The sequence below is a fragment of the Ruditapes philippinarum genome, unplaced genomic scaffold (assembly GCF_026571515.1).
Source record: "Ruditapes philippinarum isolate M1 unplaced genomic scaffold, ASM2657151v2 ctg18912_1_1_1_1, whole genome shotgun sequence".
NCBI classification, from domain to species: domain Eukaryota; kingdom Metazoa; phylum Mollusca; class Bivalvia; order Venerida; family Veneridae; genus Ruditapes; species Ruditapes philippinarum.
In genome coordinates this window covers 1-15937 of record NW_026861618.1, presented here as the reverse complement: position 1 = coordinate 15937, position 15937 = coordinate 1, and the positions used below count along the sequence as shown (strand labels likewise).

Here is a 15937-nt window from a genome sequence, read left to right as displayed (position 1 = left end):
TTTTTTATATGGCAGACTTATTTATAAAATGCTCTTAAACATTTTCATATGTCCAGTGACTATATTTAATGGTTTTGTAGATTTATTTTGTTAAGTTACTAATATACTACTAACTTTAACAGTCAATTGAAATAAGATACTGTATTCATTAGATGAAGAAAAATTATTATTAAAAAATGGTAAAATCAATTTAATATTGAAACCATAGTAACGTTTTACAGATTTTTTTTACACATTCTTTTATTCTATTAATAGCTAGCCCAGATTGAGCATGAGCCGGTCTCCGGCAACACGGAGGATGAGGTTAGACAGTCGTCCGCTAAGAGCCGGGCATCACTTCGTAGCCAGTTTAAATCTCGCCTGGATGAGACGCGACAGGCCGTCGAGGATAGACGTACAAAATCTCCGGTTATTTCGTTACCACCTCATAAATCTATAGATGATGAATTAATCATAGAAGATGATGATGATCTGCCTATACCTGATGATTTAAAAGGTGAGGGAAAAGCTTAATACATTTTCATCAATAAGAGGTATTTTAAAGCAAGCGGCTTAATTGTCACCTTTCAATGCCAGATGAAATTTCTAGCATGTGTAAAACCATATGGAAACACCTGTCTCAAATGCAAGAAGTAGTACATCAATTACCAATGAAATTTCTTGCATTGGTAAAAACCTTTATGACCTTAATGAAACATCAGTTTAAAATGCAAGAAGAAGCACATCAATTGCCAGATGAAGTTTTATGGCATTGGTAAAACCCTTATGGAAACACCAGTCTGAAATGCAAGGAGAAGTACATTAATTGCTTGATGAAATTTCCAGCATTGGTAAAATCTTTTGGAAACACCAGTCTAAAATGCAAGGAGTACATCAAATTTGTTAATTTCAAGTTTCTTTATATCTAATATTTATAATTTATTCATGTATTCATTACAGATGAGGTGTTTATGAGGGAAGACACACTAGATGCTGGTACATCTCCACCCCTTTCTTTATATCTAATATTAATATAATTTATTCATGTATTCATTACAGAGGAGGTATTTATGAGGGAAGACACTCTAGATGCTGGTACATCTCCTCCCCCTAGTAAACAAGAAGTCAACAGGAAAATCAGTGTAGCATCTAGGTAGCATATTTTCTACATTAATGCCTATAATACGACATTGTTGCAGTATTGCATTGCATTACCCCTTTGTCTATCAAAGAACATTGAGCTTTGCATTTCCTCTTTATATGTTTATGCCAAGAACTTTTAATATTTCATTACCACTGTGTGTGACTATTATGCCTAGAACATCAATTGTGCATGACCACTTCATGTGTTTATGCCCAGAATATCAATCATTCATGACCATTTAATGTGTTTATGCCAAGAACTTTGAGCATTTCACTACCTTTCCATTTCACTACCTTTCCATTTGTATATGCCAAGAACATCAAACATGCATGACCACTTTGTGTGTTTATGCCAATAACTTTGAGCATTACCTCTTCATGTGTTTATGGCCAAAATGTCAATAATGCCACTTTTTGTATTTACCAAGCATGCCAAGAACTTTGAGCATTAAATAAGTTCTTTGGTTGTCTATGCCAAAGACATTGAGCATGACATTACCTCATTGTGTGTCTATGTAAAAAGCATATTCCATTTACTTTTTCAACAGTTTTGAACATTATATTATAAATATATATATATATTATTATAACATTTTTATGGAAATACTGCTTCAATTATTGAAGCTTCAATAAATTGATATTAAACATGAGTTTGATGATGTATTTTCTTGCATTTTAGGAAATCAACCAATTTATCAGAACATCCACTAGTTAGTGAATATTTAAGGGCATATACAGGAATCCATAATTTTAAGGAGGCAATGAGCAGAGTGCTGGTTGATAAAGGTAAGTTTAATTCTTATTGTGACAATTTTGGTGTGTTAATATACAATTTTGAGAACTAGGGGACTGACACGACTGTTATTTGATCAGGCTCTATACTGTTGACAACTTAATTTTAAACACTACTGACTAGTTATCTAGCAATTGCTGGTCACATGGGTTTGGACCCCATCAGGGCAATTTATTGTTTTCTTAAGCAAAAAATTTTACATTCATTGCATGCTTAGTACTGATGGCTTACAGAAACGAATTCTAGAGTGTTTCAATAAGTTTATACCTTCCAACATAATGGAACTGAAATAATTTTGTATAAATTATAAGATAACTTTATTTTACTATTTTGATGCCAAATTCTTAAAACATCCTGAATATTCATGTAATCTATGACAGTTGGTTGCTCACCCTTCAAATTATAAATGGACCATTCCATATTTGAAGCAGATCAAGTCTATTATACAAATTTAGGGTGATAAGATTAGGTTTCCATGGATAATTTTACAGATGAACCAGGAATGAATATATTTTACGCCTCTGTTTTCAGATCAAATGTCAGCCAGCCAGATTCTGACAGATTTAGATATTTTACAGTTCAATAAGGACGATAAAGTTGTGCCGCAAATCTCCAACATGACAGAAAATATCTATTATGGTATGTATATACATTGTACCGGTTTATAACAGTGTATATATATAGATAAACATGATTATATAACTGAAAGTTTGTAACGTTCATTTTCATTGGACAGTTGTGATGATTATAATTATTATTTATATACAAGGCTGCTGTTTAGTGATGAAATAGTAATCATTTTAATCGGTTCAGTATTAATTAGTAATAACGAGATTTGATAAGTTATGCTGCTTAATTTATTTGCGTTATCTCTTGAAACAGACAGACTGGGAGGGCGTCCGTGGCAAAGTGGTTAACGTTGTTGACTTCTAACCACTTGCCTTTTACAACTGTGGGTTAAAGTGTGCTGTGCAGTTGTTGTATGGGGCCTGGATGAAAATATATGATGGTCCTTCTTCAATGTATGAATGGCTGATGTTTTTTTTTTTTTCAGTATTAAATGAGGTATCTCAAGTAATCAACAGCGTGCTACAAAATGACAGGGTACGTATATATTTAGAACATGCCTACACAGTCACATTGAAAAGCTTTAAGGCTCTTTATATAACAAAGAAACCTTTACAATAAATACCATTTCTTATCTTAAGGGACAGCGTGTCCTAAAATGTTGTAAAATGTTGTCCTATAATAATACATTGTAATTTCATGTTATCTTTTTTCATAGTATAGAAGGTCTACTCACTTCACAACTTTTGTATACTACCATCCATTGTCAGTGCTCTAAAAAAATTACTTATTTCGTCCTTAAATGGACTGCACCAATGTTTTTGCATGATGGGACTTGAAATGAATTTTAAATTTTAATGTTTCATTTGATGTAGGTCTAGATCAATAACTTTTTTATTATGGTAACTGTTTTATACTACTCAGGGTCCTGTTGTTTCCTCATTAATGATGGGAATGTCAAGGGATGCAACTCAACGAACTATAATGCGGGAGAAATCAGGTGTAACGGCTGACGCGTTAGAAACACGAGGCAGTCAGAGGACGGTCTCGACGAAGGCCGGCAGTGTATCGACCGACGCGGCTCAGTATCAAGATCTCCAGGCTCAGTATGAAAAATTGTAAGTATTTTTTTACGGCAAGTTTTTTATTATTTTTTTTTTACTTCGGAAAGATTTTAATCTATTTTAAACTAGTAGGGTTGGCGGTTGTCAGATCACATGGTAATTATAGATTTAACCATACTTACTGTTATTATAAGTATGTGCTTAGGTTTGATTTATCAATTTAGTTATTCTACAGTTTTTGGAGTATTTTTTCCCCAAAAAATCTGTATACAATGCACCGATCAACATCATATAGCTATTTGTTTGACAAGTATGGAAAATAACAGATAAAACCTGGTGTAATAGAGGCAGTATTGTAGAATCATGTTTATCGTAACTTTTCGTAAGATTTATTTTTATGATTATCAAATTCTGACACTAGAGTGAAACTTCATGTAGATATTAAGTTTAAGTCGTAAATGATTCAATTTTTTCATTTTTATGTGGATATAAGTTTCTTCTATCAATCAAAATATTCTTTATTCTTGTCCCAATAGAGATTATATAATTCATACATTATTCGCAGGGGCGTAGCTTTCTACTGAAACCAAGCTACACCCCTGATTGTGTTTTACAATAGATATAAAGTTTAAACAATTTATTACAAAATGCTTTCAGGTTACAAAAGTAAGTTTAGGACTTGTTTGATTAACCTGTTAATTGACTAGAGAAATGAATGATCCCCTAAACGACTAAACTACTAATCTATAACCTTGTAGTTATAATGCCCATGTAGTCATGCCTAAGTAGCAATGCCCATGACATCTTAACCTTGATTAATCTTCAATTTACTCCATAGTTTCTTTAACAATGCTCTTAAAAATCTTCAGTGCTATGTTTTTGGTCCTTTTGATACTCCATAGCTTCAACACTCAGTGCTCTTTTAGTGACCCTTTTCATATTCCATAGTTTTACTTTCAATTATGCTCTTTAAGTGATCCTTTTTAGCTCGACTATTCGAAGAATATGAGAGCTATTGTAGTCGCGTCGGCGTCAGCATCCGCGTCGGCGTCTGCGTTGGTTAAAGTTTTTTGTAAAGTCAAATATCTCAATCATTACTTGAGATATTCAATTGAAACTTACAATATTCATTTATAGTAACAAGGTACATCAGATTGAAAAGTTGGATAACTCTGCCTACAATATTGACAGAAGAATGCCCCTTTTTAAACTTAGAAATTTTGGTTAAAGTTTTTTGTTAAGTCAAATATTTCAATTATTGCTTGAGATATTCAATTGAAACTTACAATACTTATTTATAGTAACAAAGTACATCAGATTGACAAGTTAGATAACTCTGCCTACAATATTGACAGAATTATGCCCCTTTGGAACTTAGAAATTTTGGTTAAAGTTTTTTTGTAAAGTCAAATATCTCAATTCTTGCTTGAGATATTCAATTGAAATTTAAAATACTTTTTTATAGTAACAATGTACATCAGTTTGCAAAATTGTATAACTCTGCCTGCAATATTTGCAGAATTATTTGCCCCTTTGAAACTTAGAAATTTTGGTTAAAGGTCTTCAAAGATATTTACTTGAAACTTTACACATGCACTTAAGGTCATAATTGGAGGGTAATAATTGTATGTCACTGACCAAGTTCCATAACTCTATCTTGCATTAAGGCTGATTCATATCCCCTTTTCTACTTAGTCTCTTGGTTAATGTTTACATGCAAGTTTTACATATCTCAATAACTGTTAAAGATATTTATTTAAAACTTCACGTATGCATTTAGGGTCATTGTAGGTCACTGACAAAGATCCATAATTCTATCTTGCATTTAGGCTGATTTTTCTCCCCTTTTTCAACTTAGAAATTCATGGTAAAGTTTTGCTTGTAAGCTGTTATCTCAATTACTACTGAAGGGTTTGTGCCTTTTTATATGCCCGAAAGAATTTCGGACATATTATGTTATACCCCCTGGCGTCCGTCCGTCCGTCCGTCCGTCTGTTAGCAATTTGGTTTCCGGAGCATATATTAAGTTCCATTTGGCCCACAATATTCAAACTTCATAGGATGATTGTCCATATTGGGTAGAAGACCCCTATTGATTTTGGGGTCATAAGGTCAAAGGTCAAGGTCACTATGACCTTAAAACTGAAAAGGTTAGCAATTTGGTTTCCGGAGCATAACTTAAGTTCCATTTGGCCCACAATATTCAAACTTCATAGGATGATTGTCCATATTGGGTAGAAGACCCCTATTGATTTTGGGGTCATAAGGTCAAAGGTCAAGGTCACTATGACCTTAAAACTGAAAACAGTTTCCGGAGCATAACTTAAGTTCCATTTGGCCTACAGTGTTCAAACTTCATAGGATGATTGTCCATATTGGGTAAAAGCCCTATTGATTTTGGGGTCACAAGGTCAAAGGTCAAGGTCACTATGACCTTAAAACTGAAAACAGTTTCCGGAGCATAACTTAAGTTCCATTTGGCCCACAGTGTTCAAACTTCAAAGGATGATTGTCCATATTGGGTAGAAGATCCCTATTGATTTTGGGGTCAAAGGTCAAGGTCACTATGACATTAAAACTGAAAACAGTTTCCGGAGCATAACTTAAGTTCCATTTGTCCTACAGTGTTCAAACTTCATAGGATGATTGTCCATATTTGGTAGAAGACCCCTATAGATTTTGGGGTCACAGGTCAAAGGTCAAGGTCACTATGACCTTAAAACTGAAAACAGTTTCCGGAGCATAACTTAAGTTCCATTTGGCCCACAGTGTTCAAACTTCATAGGATGATTGTCCATTTTGGGTAGAAGACCCCTATTGATTTTGGGGTCATAAGGTCAAGGTCACTATGACCTTAAAACTGAAAACAGTTTCCGGAGCATAACTTAAGTTCCATTTGGCCTACAGTGTTCAAACTTCAAAGGATGATTGTCCATATTGGGTAAAAGACCCCTATTGATTTTGGGGTCACAAGGTCAAAGGTCAAGGTCACTATGACCTTAAAACTGAAAACAGTTTCCGGAGCATAACTTATGTTCCATTTGGCCCACAGTGTTCTAACTTCATAGGATGATTGTCCATATTGGGTAGAAGACCCCTATTGATTTTGGGGTCACAAGGTCAAAGGTCAAGGTCACTATTACTTAGAAATTGAAAACAGTTTCTTGAGCATGACTTTAGTTCCATTTAGCCCACAATATTCAAACTTTATAGGATGATTGTCCATATTGGGTAGAAGACCCCTATTGATTTTGGGGTCACAAGGTCAAGGTCACTATTACCTTAAAACTGAAAACAGTTTTCGGAATATAACTTAAGTATCATTTGGCCTACTGTGTTTAAACTTCATAGTATGATTGTCCATATTGGGTAAAAGACCCCTAATGATTTTGGGGTCACAAGGTCAAAGGTCAAGGTCACTTTTACCAGTTTCTTGGGCATAACTTAAAGTTCCATTTGGACCACAATATTGAAACTTCAAAGGAGGATTGTTATTTGAAGGAGGTAATACTTTATTTTAGTCCCATGTCTTACAAATGCTTCATCTTTACTAAAAAAAAAACAACACTTTCGGGCATATAATGCTCCGCCTAGCGGTGCTCTTGTTTGGGACAATTTTATGCATTCATAATAATAAAGCAGTGATTTACTTGATAAAACATCTTAATTAGAAGCCTAAATTGTACCTTTTCTGTCAAATTTATGTTTTCATAGGTAATAAGTATTATTATACTCAATAAAACACCCTTGTGACATTACCTTCCGAATAGTCAAGCCAATACTGTATAATTAGACTCTCTCTAAGGCCTATAACATGAATTTATAAAAAAAAATTAGCTCTTTTGTGAACTTAAAAAATTAAACATTATCAAGGCTCTTTTACTATCAAGCACTTAGAATAGTCGAGCATGCTGTCCTACCGACAGCTCTTGTTATACTCCATAGTTTCACAGTCTCCATATTTCACCTTCAATGCTCTTTTAGAGATCCTTTTCATATTTCATAGTTTCACACTTAGTGCTGTTTTAGTGACCCTTTTTGAGACTCCATTATAAGTGTCACATACAATGCTCTTTTTTATGACCCTTTTCATACTCCATAGTTTTACCTTCATTTCTTTTTAGTGACCATTCTAATACTTCATAGTTTTTTTTTCTATTATTTTTCCTACTGTTTTAATGACCCTACTGATATACCATACTTAATTCTATGATGCTTTGAAAATAACTCTGCCAAAACAACAATGGTTTCTGCATTATTTTTCTTACTTTAAATAATGCTAATGATGCACCATAGTTTTGAAAATTCTTCTAACAAGGAGATACATATTTCTTTATTAGTCCTCCAATGATTCTGTTGGTATTCCATACTATTTACTTAAATACTATTTTAGTTACCCTCTTGCTGTTAGACAACAGTAATAATTATGTTTTGCTCTTTCTTAATTGTATTATTTCTTTGTACTCACACATCATCGTATTATTCCTAATACTGAGCCTAACACATAGTTAAAAAATTTACTAAAACCTTGATGTTATGTTGACATATCATGATATTAACATTGGCTATTTAATATATGGAGGGGCACCTGAGGTCTTCCATCACCAGTAAGGCTGGGAAGTTGCCGTATGACCTATACTGTGTTGGTGCAAAAACAACATCGACTACCATAGACATATTAATTAGTTCTTAAACTTTCATAAAGCATTCGGTTCAGTCAAACTAGACACTAAATGTTTTTTAAATTTAAATATAATATTTAAACTTTGAAATTGTTAAAATTAACATTGAGTGGGATAACCTATGCCTATATAATTAATAACCATATATGCTCTAATAAACGGCCTTATATTCTCTAAAAAACGGCCTTATATTCTCTTAATAAACAGCCTTAGATTATCAAATAAACATCCCTGTGGTTCATACAAATTAAATTGTTAGAATTAACAATGAGTGGAATAACATATGTCTATATAATTAAAAACCATACAGCCTTATATTCTCTAAAAACAGTCTTATATTCTGTAATAAGTCTCTGGGTAAAGACTAACAGAGCATCATAAAAATGATGATCTGATTTAAATGACATTGAAAAAGAGTTGAATATTGTCCAGATAAAAAAATGTTGACCCTTTGTTATTTTCTGTTGTTTTGGTTGGTAACGCAGTTTCATTAATCTGTCATATAAAAGAGTTGGGGATGTTTGTTAGAGAATTTATAATTGTTTGTATTTATTGGGAATGATTAAGATTTATGTTTGACAGCTTTGTTGATGATGTTAAAATTTCAGTAAGTTTGACGTTAAGATTACGACAAAGAGCAAACATTTGGACAGGTAGTTTATAAAACAAATGTCACTGAATATTGTTGTATGACACTATTTGGAAATACGGGTTCACTTTTGACACAATAATTTTAGTTTAATACACACTTGAACTTCTCGAATTAAGATGGAACACATAATTGACTTTCAATAAACACACCTTTAGAACACTGATTGATGTTCATTGTTGGAACACATTTTCATTTTTAATTGCAATAGAAGTTCATTTTTAGAACACATTCTCATTTTTAATTGTCACAATTTGGGTACACATATTGGTGAATTTTTTTACACAATGTGGTAATGCATTAATGATTTAGGGGAACACAGTAGTGAATATTATTCATGCAGTTTTGGAACACTGTGATTAATGATTTCATCTTTCACATATGTTTGAACACATTGTTGATTAATTATTGATGAAATATTTGAACACATATTTGATTAATTATTGACGAAATATATTTGAACACCTTATTGATGAATTATTTAAACAATGTGGAAACTTATTAATGACATAATGTGGAACATATTGTTTGCCCAATGTCAGAACACATTATTGATTAATTATTGACACATTATTGATCCTAGGGGGAACACATTGGTAAACACAATGTGGGAACACATTATTGGTCAACACAATGTCAGAACACATTGGTCAGTACAATGTGGCAACACATTATTGGTCAACACAATGTCAGAACACTCTGGTCAGTACAATGTGGGAACACATTATTGGTTAGCACAATTTAGGTACACATATTGGTAAATTTGTTATGTTATTGACACAATATGGGAACACCTTAATAACACATTGTGTTGGAACGTAATTACTCACACAAAATGGTTGAACACATTATTGGTCAACACATGATTGGTTAACACAATGTGGAAACACAATTTGGGAACACATGATTGATTAATTATTGACACTGGTGTTTTTTTTAGCACAGGTTTTATATAAATTAAAAATTAACTTTTCAGGAATATTGAAACTTCTTTGTTGTTGATGTTTTAGGAAGTATTTGATAAAGATAAGGCTACTTTTAAATTTTTAAGTTTCAATATTTTAATATAAAATTGAACTATAATGTGGACACCTTTAAACACATAGTTTTTACATTGTTTTATTCTTACATCTTATAGTATGCATTATCTTGTTACTTTAGGTTAGATATGCAAATATTTGGGTAAACAAAACTTTATTTAAAAAGTTTGTAATTTATATTTTTTTATGTAGGCTACTGCTAGATTTATTTACATTTTGTATAATGGTAGTTACACCCATCTTGTATGCACATGAAAAACTAATGGTAATTTGTCATTTTCTTTGTGAAACAGACTTAAAATTTTGTGTAAGAAAGCAGTCCAGCTAGCTTATTGAACATCAGTGGTTCTACTCAGGTGCCCGTTGATATGCACGGAATCCTGGCGCACATGAGGCGGTCCTCCAGCAGTCATGTGACGCCATATGACCATTTAAGTGCCGGTACAATGTAAAACCCAACCAAAAAAAAAAGTTAAAAAGATAAAAAAACAGGTAAATTTATAGTAATCAAGCCAACTATGTGCTGATTGCCCATTAATAATGGTTTTTTGGTGGCTTAAAAGTTTAAATCAGACCAAACAAGCAAAAAATATACATTTTAATGTAATAATACAATATTTTAGAAATTGCTTCAAAAGATATTGCTAGATAAAATTGAAAGGGCTTTCTGACAAAGAGTTGTTACCCTTCTTAATATCATATTGAGTTACATGACATCGAAATATAGAAAAATTATTGCTTGGTTAGTCAGTAGCTAATTTTTTGTTGGAATACTGTAGCTGAAAAAAGTGAACACTGAAGGAATGTAAAAAGTTGAAATTTTGATGCAAGTACAATGCTGTACGATCATTATAAGCTTTTTTTTATGCCCCCACTTCAAGGGCCAAAGGAGGGAGCATATATATTTGCTCACGTTGCCCTGTTGTCAGCACAAAATAGTAGTGGGGGCATCCATGTTCTTGTGATACAATTCTAGTTTAAGTCAATCATTTTCTTTTAGAAGACATGAAAGCTAGAGTATCTTTATGACTGACTATGATACATTGGCACTTATTGGCCATAGATAATTCTTTTCTGCAATGTTAAAATACTTAGGTGATTTGAATCAAATTGAATACTAATAAATTGATATGGTGCTTTCTTTTCTTTAATAATCTTTTTTAGCAAGATTATTGAAAAATATGTTGTCAATTTGAAAAAGGTTGTTTGTTTCATCAAGATTATTAAAAAATATGTTGTCAGTTTGAAAAAAATTGAATGGAATTATGCAAGTTGATCTTTATAGTATAAAAACAATTGTCAAATTTTTGTAACAATTCACTGAATTGTGATAAAGTTATATGCCCCTTAATAACACATTGAGTTAAAATTGCACATTTAAAGGAACTCCACTGAGGTCTTATAGCCTAAAATCAGAAAATTTGAATTCTTTAATAAATCAATTTTTTATGCAATTTTTTGGGCTAATTTGTGTAAAAAACATTGTAAGGCTTTTCAATAGGGGGTCCATTTGCGCAAAAAAATTGATTGTCCCTGGAAAGCAGAGTGAACACACAAATTAACAAAAGTTTTGAAAAAATATTTTCGGTCCCTTCATGTCAAAAAACCTCCATGGAGTCCCTTTAACATTTAGGCCTATGTCCTATGTGAAAATAGTTCAACCTCATTTGGCTCGAACAACCGATCACTCGAACAAATTTGCACAGGCCCTCCGAGTTTGAGCCAACAAAGTTTGAATGTATATCTAAAATATTTAACAAAGAAACAATGGTAAAACTATAGTCATCTTTAATGAGAATATATAACAAGAAGCAATAGTAAAAAATCGGTCATTATTTATGATGATATATTAAATGATTTACAGACAGAATCAAATGTCCGACGACAGTAAGAAATACGAGGAGCAGCAGAAACACAATGTGGTCGTCATGATGGAAATGCAGGACACTATTAATCAACTTCAACGAGAATTATCTGCCCTTGGCAAGCAGACGCGACGACCAGTTTCGGCAAGTGCTTCTACAGCTGGTATACAGGTAATGTTATTTAATTATATATTTTTCATTGACCTTTAATGACCCACTGACCTTTTGACCTTGAATCATTTGCTTCTTCTTTCAGAATCTTTAAATTATTTCTGTTCAGTCATATTCTTTATACATTCTTATATGGGTTTTAGGGTGACTGACTTTGTGTTTAAGATGATTTTCTTTAAGGTAAAAGTGATTGACCTTTTAGCCAAGCTTACTGACCTTGAGGTATTGTGGTAAAGGTGACTGACCTTGTAGTCAATCTAACTGACCTTGGGGTATTGTGATAAAGGTGACTGACCTTGTGGTAAAGGTGACTGACGTTGAGGTAAAGGTGACTGACCTTGAGGTAAAGGTGACTGACCTTGGGTTGATTTCCCTTTGTTTTTGTAGTTTTATGCAGGACCTTTGAACTTCAAGTGAGAAAGTATGCAAAAAGTTTATTAACAATGAAATTTAATATGCCTATGTGCTATGCTGTATTTACAAAATGTTTTTTGGAAGATCATATTTGAGCGTAATAGAAGTAATAGCCTACACCCAAAAAATTCTTGAACTAAGATTCTTTTCACCGTCAAAAATTGGTTGAAAATCATTATTCTTCACAGAAGACCATTAGCGCTGCATGCTAAACTCATGTTACTATATCAAAATTTCAGCCTGATATTAATAAAAAAACAACCAACCAATGAACTTACAACAGCTTGGTGTGAAAGGGCCTTAACTCCTTTTTTATTTAATATGAGTTACAATCCTTTCGCACCGAGCCTTCGTTAACTATGCCTGATGATTGTCACAAGTTTGTTTGTTTTTGTTTACGCCTTTTCCCAACAGTATTTCAGTCATATAGGCAGGTAAATTCCTAACCATCATTCCTAGAGAGTTACACCAGTACTAGACTACTTTCCTCCGTGCTAACTACCAAAGCATCTCTTGGGGATTGAACCCACGCCAGAGAGGTAACTGGATGAGAAGTCATCGACTCTAACCCCTCGACCAGGGAGGCCTGTCACAAGTTTTTTAAATAAGTAATATTAATACGTATAATCATATTTTTTCAGAATACAGACTCGGCTATTATGTTTACGCGTCTTGACTCGGAGAGGAACGCCAAGATCATGAAAAAAGCAGTGAACGAGAGGAAGCTTGATGCTAATAGATATAAAGTTGGTTTATTTATATATTTCCTTTATTCTTTTAAAATGTAACATCTTTTCATTGTTATGTGACATTATTGTATTTAAATGTGTTATCATTTCATTTTAATAATTCTATTTAAATGTGACATCATTGCAGATAAATGTGACATCATTGCATATAAATGTGACATCATTGCATATAAATGTGACATCATTGCATATAAATGTGTCATCATTGCATATAAATGTGACATCATTGTATATAAACTTGACATCATTGTATTTAAATGTGACATAATTCCATTTTAATGTAATACAATTCTATTTATATTTGATATAATTTCATTAAAGTGACATTGTATTTAAGATTAAATGAGATATAATTCCATTTAAATAACATCATTCCATTTAAATGTAATATAATTCTATTTAATAGTGATATCTTTCTATTTAAATGTGACACCATTTTACTTTTTGTGATATCATTTTATTTAAATGTGACACAATTTTACTTTTTGTGACATCATTCTATTTAAATATGACACCATTTTACTTTTTGTGACATTCTATTTATATGTGTAACCATTTTACTTTTTGTGACATCATTCTATTTAAATGAGACACCATTTTACTTTTTGTGACATTCTATTTAAATGTGACACTATTTTCCTTTTTGTGACATTCTATTTAAATGTGTCACCACTTTACTTTTTGTGACATCATTCTATTTAAATATGACATCATTTTACTTTTTGTGACATCATTCTATTTAAATGTGACATCACTCTATTTAAATGTGACATCATTCTATCAGTTATGAATGGAATCATTCTACTATATATAGCATTATGCTGTGAAATTATATAACATTCTCCTATTAAATGTGACATTTTTTTAACTGTGACATTCTATGAATTGTGACATGATTTGATATAAATGTGACACACTATGTTATAGGAAGCCATGGTACAGATGGATGAATATGTCAGCTTGCCAGCACAACGTTTAGCTCATCTCGTCAGGAAATACGTTCACCACTGCCGTATGAAAGACATTGAAGGTTACTACGATACTTAATATAAATATACTGCATGTATATAAGCTCTTTTTACATTTACATCCATGACCAAAATGGTTAGAAGGTCTGTCTTTATAGACTTCCATGGCATAGTGGTTAAGATTGTTGACGTCCACAGCATAGTGGTTAAGGTCATTGACTTTAAACTGCTTGCCCCTGACCGTGGATTTGAATCTCAACAGAGACTTTGGATTCTTTCATGTGAGGAAGTTATCCAGCTAGCTTATGGAACTTTGGTGGTTCTACTTAGGTGCCAGTTTGTGCTTAAAATAATGCAAAGAAAAGCACCTGAGGTCTATTCTGTCAGTAAAGGTTGAAAGTTGCCATATGACCTATACTGTATTGGTGCGATTAACAACCCACCAAAAAGAATAAAATACAGGTCTGTGTTTATATATATTTATCTTTGGTCTGGACCTTACTGTGGTTGCAGTCAGCGTTTTGTTTAATAAATATGAAACCTATCCAATACTGGTAATAGTACAAGAAACAAATTTGAAAGTTTTTAAGAATTGCTAACATATATTCTTCTTTTGAGCTTAAATATTTTTATCTTGACTATGTTATTTGAAGAATAGGTACATGTAAGAGTTATTTTCTTGCTTATCAGACAGAATTTTCTACTGTTTCACATATTAAGATTTTCATGACATAACTAAAAGATTTTGTTTTTGTATTCTCAGAAAATGTACAGAAAAGTCAAAGTTTGAATGAAAATGTGTTTGAGCTGTTTGATAAAATGGAAGCCTTGCAGAATCACGTACGTGACAAATTTTCTGTTTATATATTGTTTTATACAGAATTTATTTTAGTTCCAATGTGTAGGAAGATATATGCTTATAACACACACTTTCGTATCCATTCCTGAAACCAACCGGTACTGAGCAATGAAATGACTTGCCCCTGAATGGGTTTGAACCAATGTTGGTAGTGATCATTAGATTACTTAAGTGCCATGTGTTAACCACTTGGCCATGTGGCCACATCGTGTTTTTATAACTGCCCCATGAAAGGGGGGGGGCTATATAGGAATCACTTTGTTCTGTCCCATGCCGTCCCATCCTTTTTTTGGAACCGGTAGTGATAATATCTAGAAACTTGTCACATCCAACAAATATCACAATGCAATTGTCTGTGTCAAGTTTCATAACTTTGATTATTAGTTGAACAGAATTATAAAAATTCATACTAGAAAATATCCTAGAAATTGTACCAAGTTGGCTTATTGCTTTATTGTTAATGAATCAATTGTTTTTATACTTGGACACAACAATCCTTGAGGATCGACCTTCAAGTCGATGGCATTTACATTGATCTTGAGTCATTAATGACCTTGAATTTCAAGGTTCAAGTTATTAATTTTTGTTTACTAAGTTTCCCTTCCCATCTCAGGAACCAGTAGAGAGGTTAACATGACCTTGAAATATCATTGCCATATCACAATGCAACTGTGTGTTTTGAGTTTGATAACACTGATAGGTAGTTAATAGACATAAATTAGTCCTTTTTTTATTCCAAATGGCTTTAGGAGACTTCTTTCCTTTGATATATCTGCATTTTTTTTCTGGCTGGAGGCCGTCTGTTTGCAGTTTGTTCTGTAAAATTTACAGGGAAGAACTGAATATCAGAAGAGTTTTCATTGGTCATTTTTAAATTACAAAATGAAGTCTGGGAATCTCATTAATTTGGTCATTCTAAAATAAAATGTAAAGGATAGTTCTTAACTAAAATGTAAAGGATAGCTCTTGCCATTATGAAATAAAATGAATAAAA

The 15937-nt window shown here is 32.5% G+C and overlaps 1 protein-coding gene across 2 annotated transcripts; it reads left to right on the top strand.

Moving 5' to 3' along the window:
* Positions 1–259: 259 nt before the first annotated feature.
* LOC132716319 (uncharacterized) lies at positions 260–14924 on the top strand (the record flags this gene model as incomplete). 2 transcript variants are annotated; one of them, XM_060699565.1, is given in 11 exon segments in its annotated part: positions 260–496; positions 1039–1132; positions 1802–1908; positions 2447–2554; positions 2970–3019; positions 3407–3600; positions 10039–10059; positions 11782–11953; positions 13009–13113; positions 14044–14146; positions 14848–14924. In XM_060699565.1, coding segments are annotated over 11 exon segments (1268 nt in total), but the record flags the coding sequence as incomplete, so codon positions are not given.
* Positions 14925–15937: the final 1013 nt, after the last annotated feature.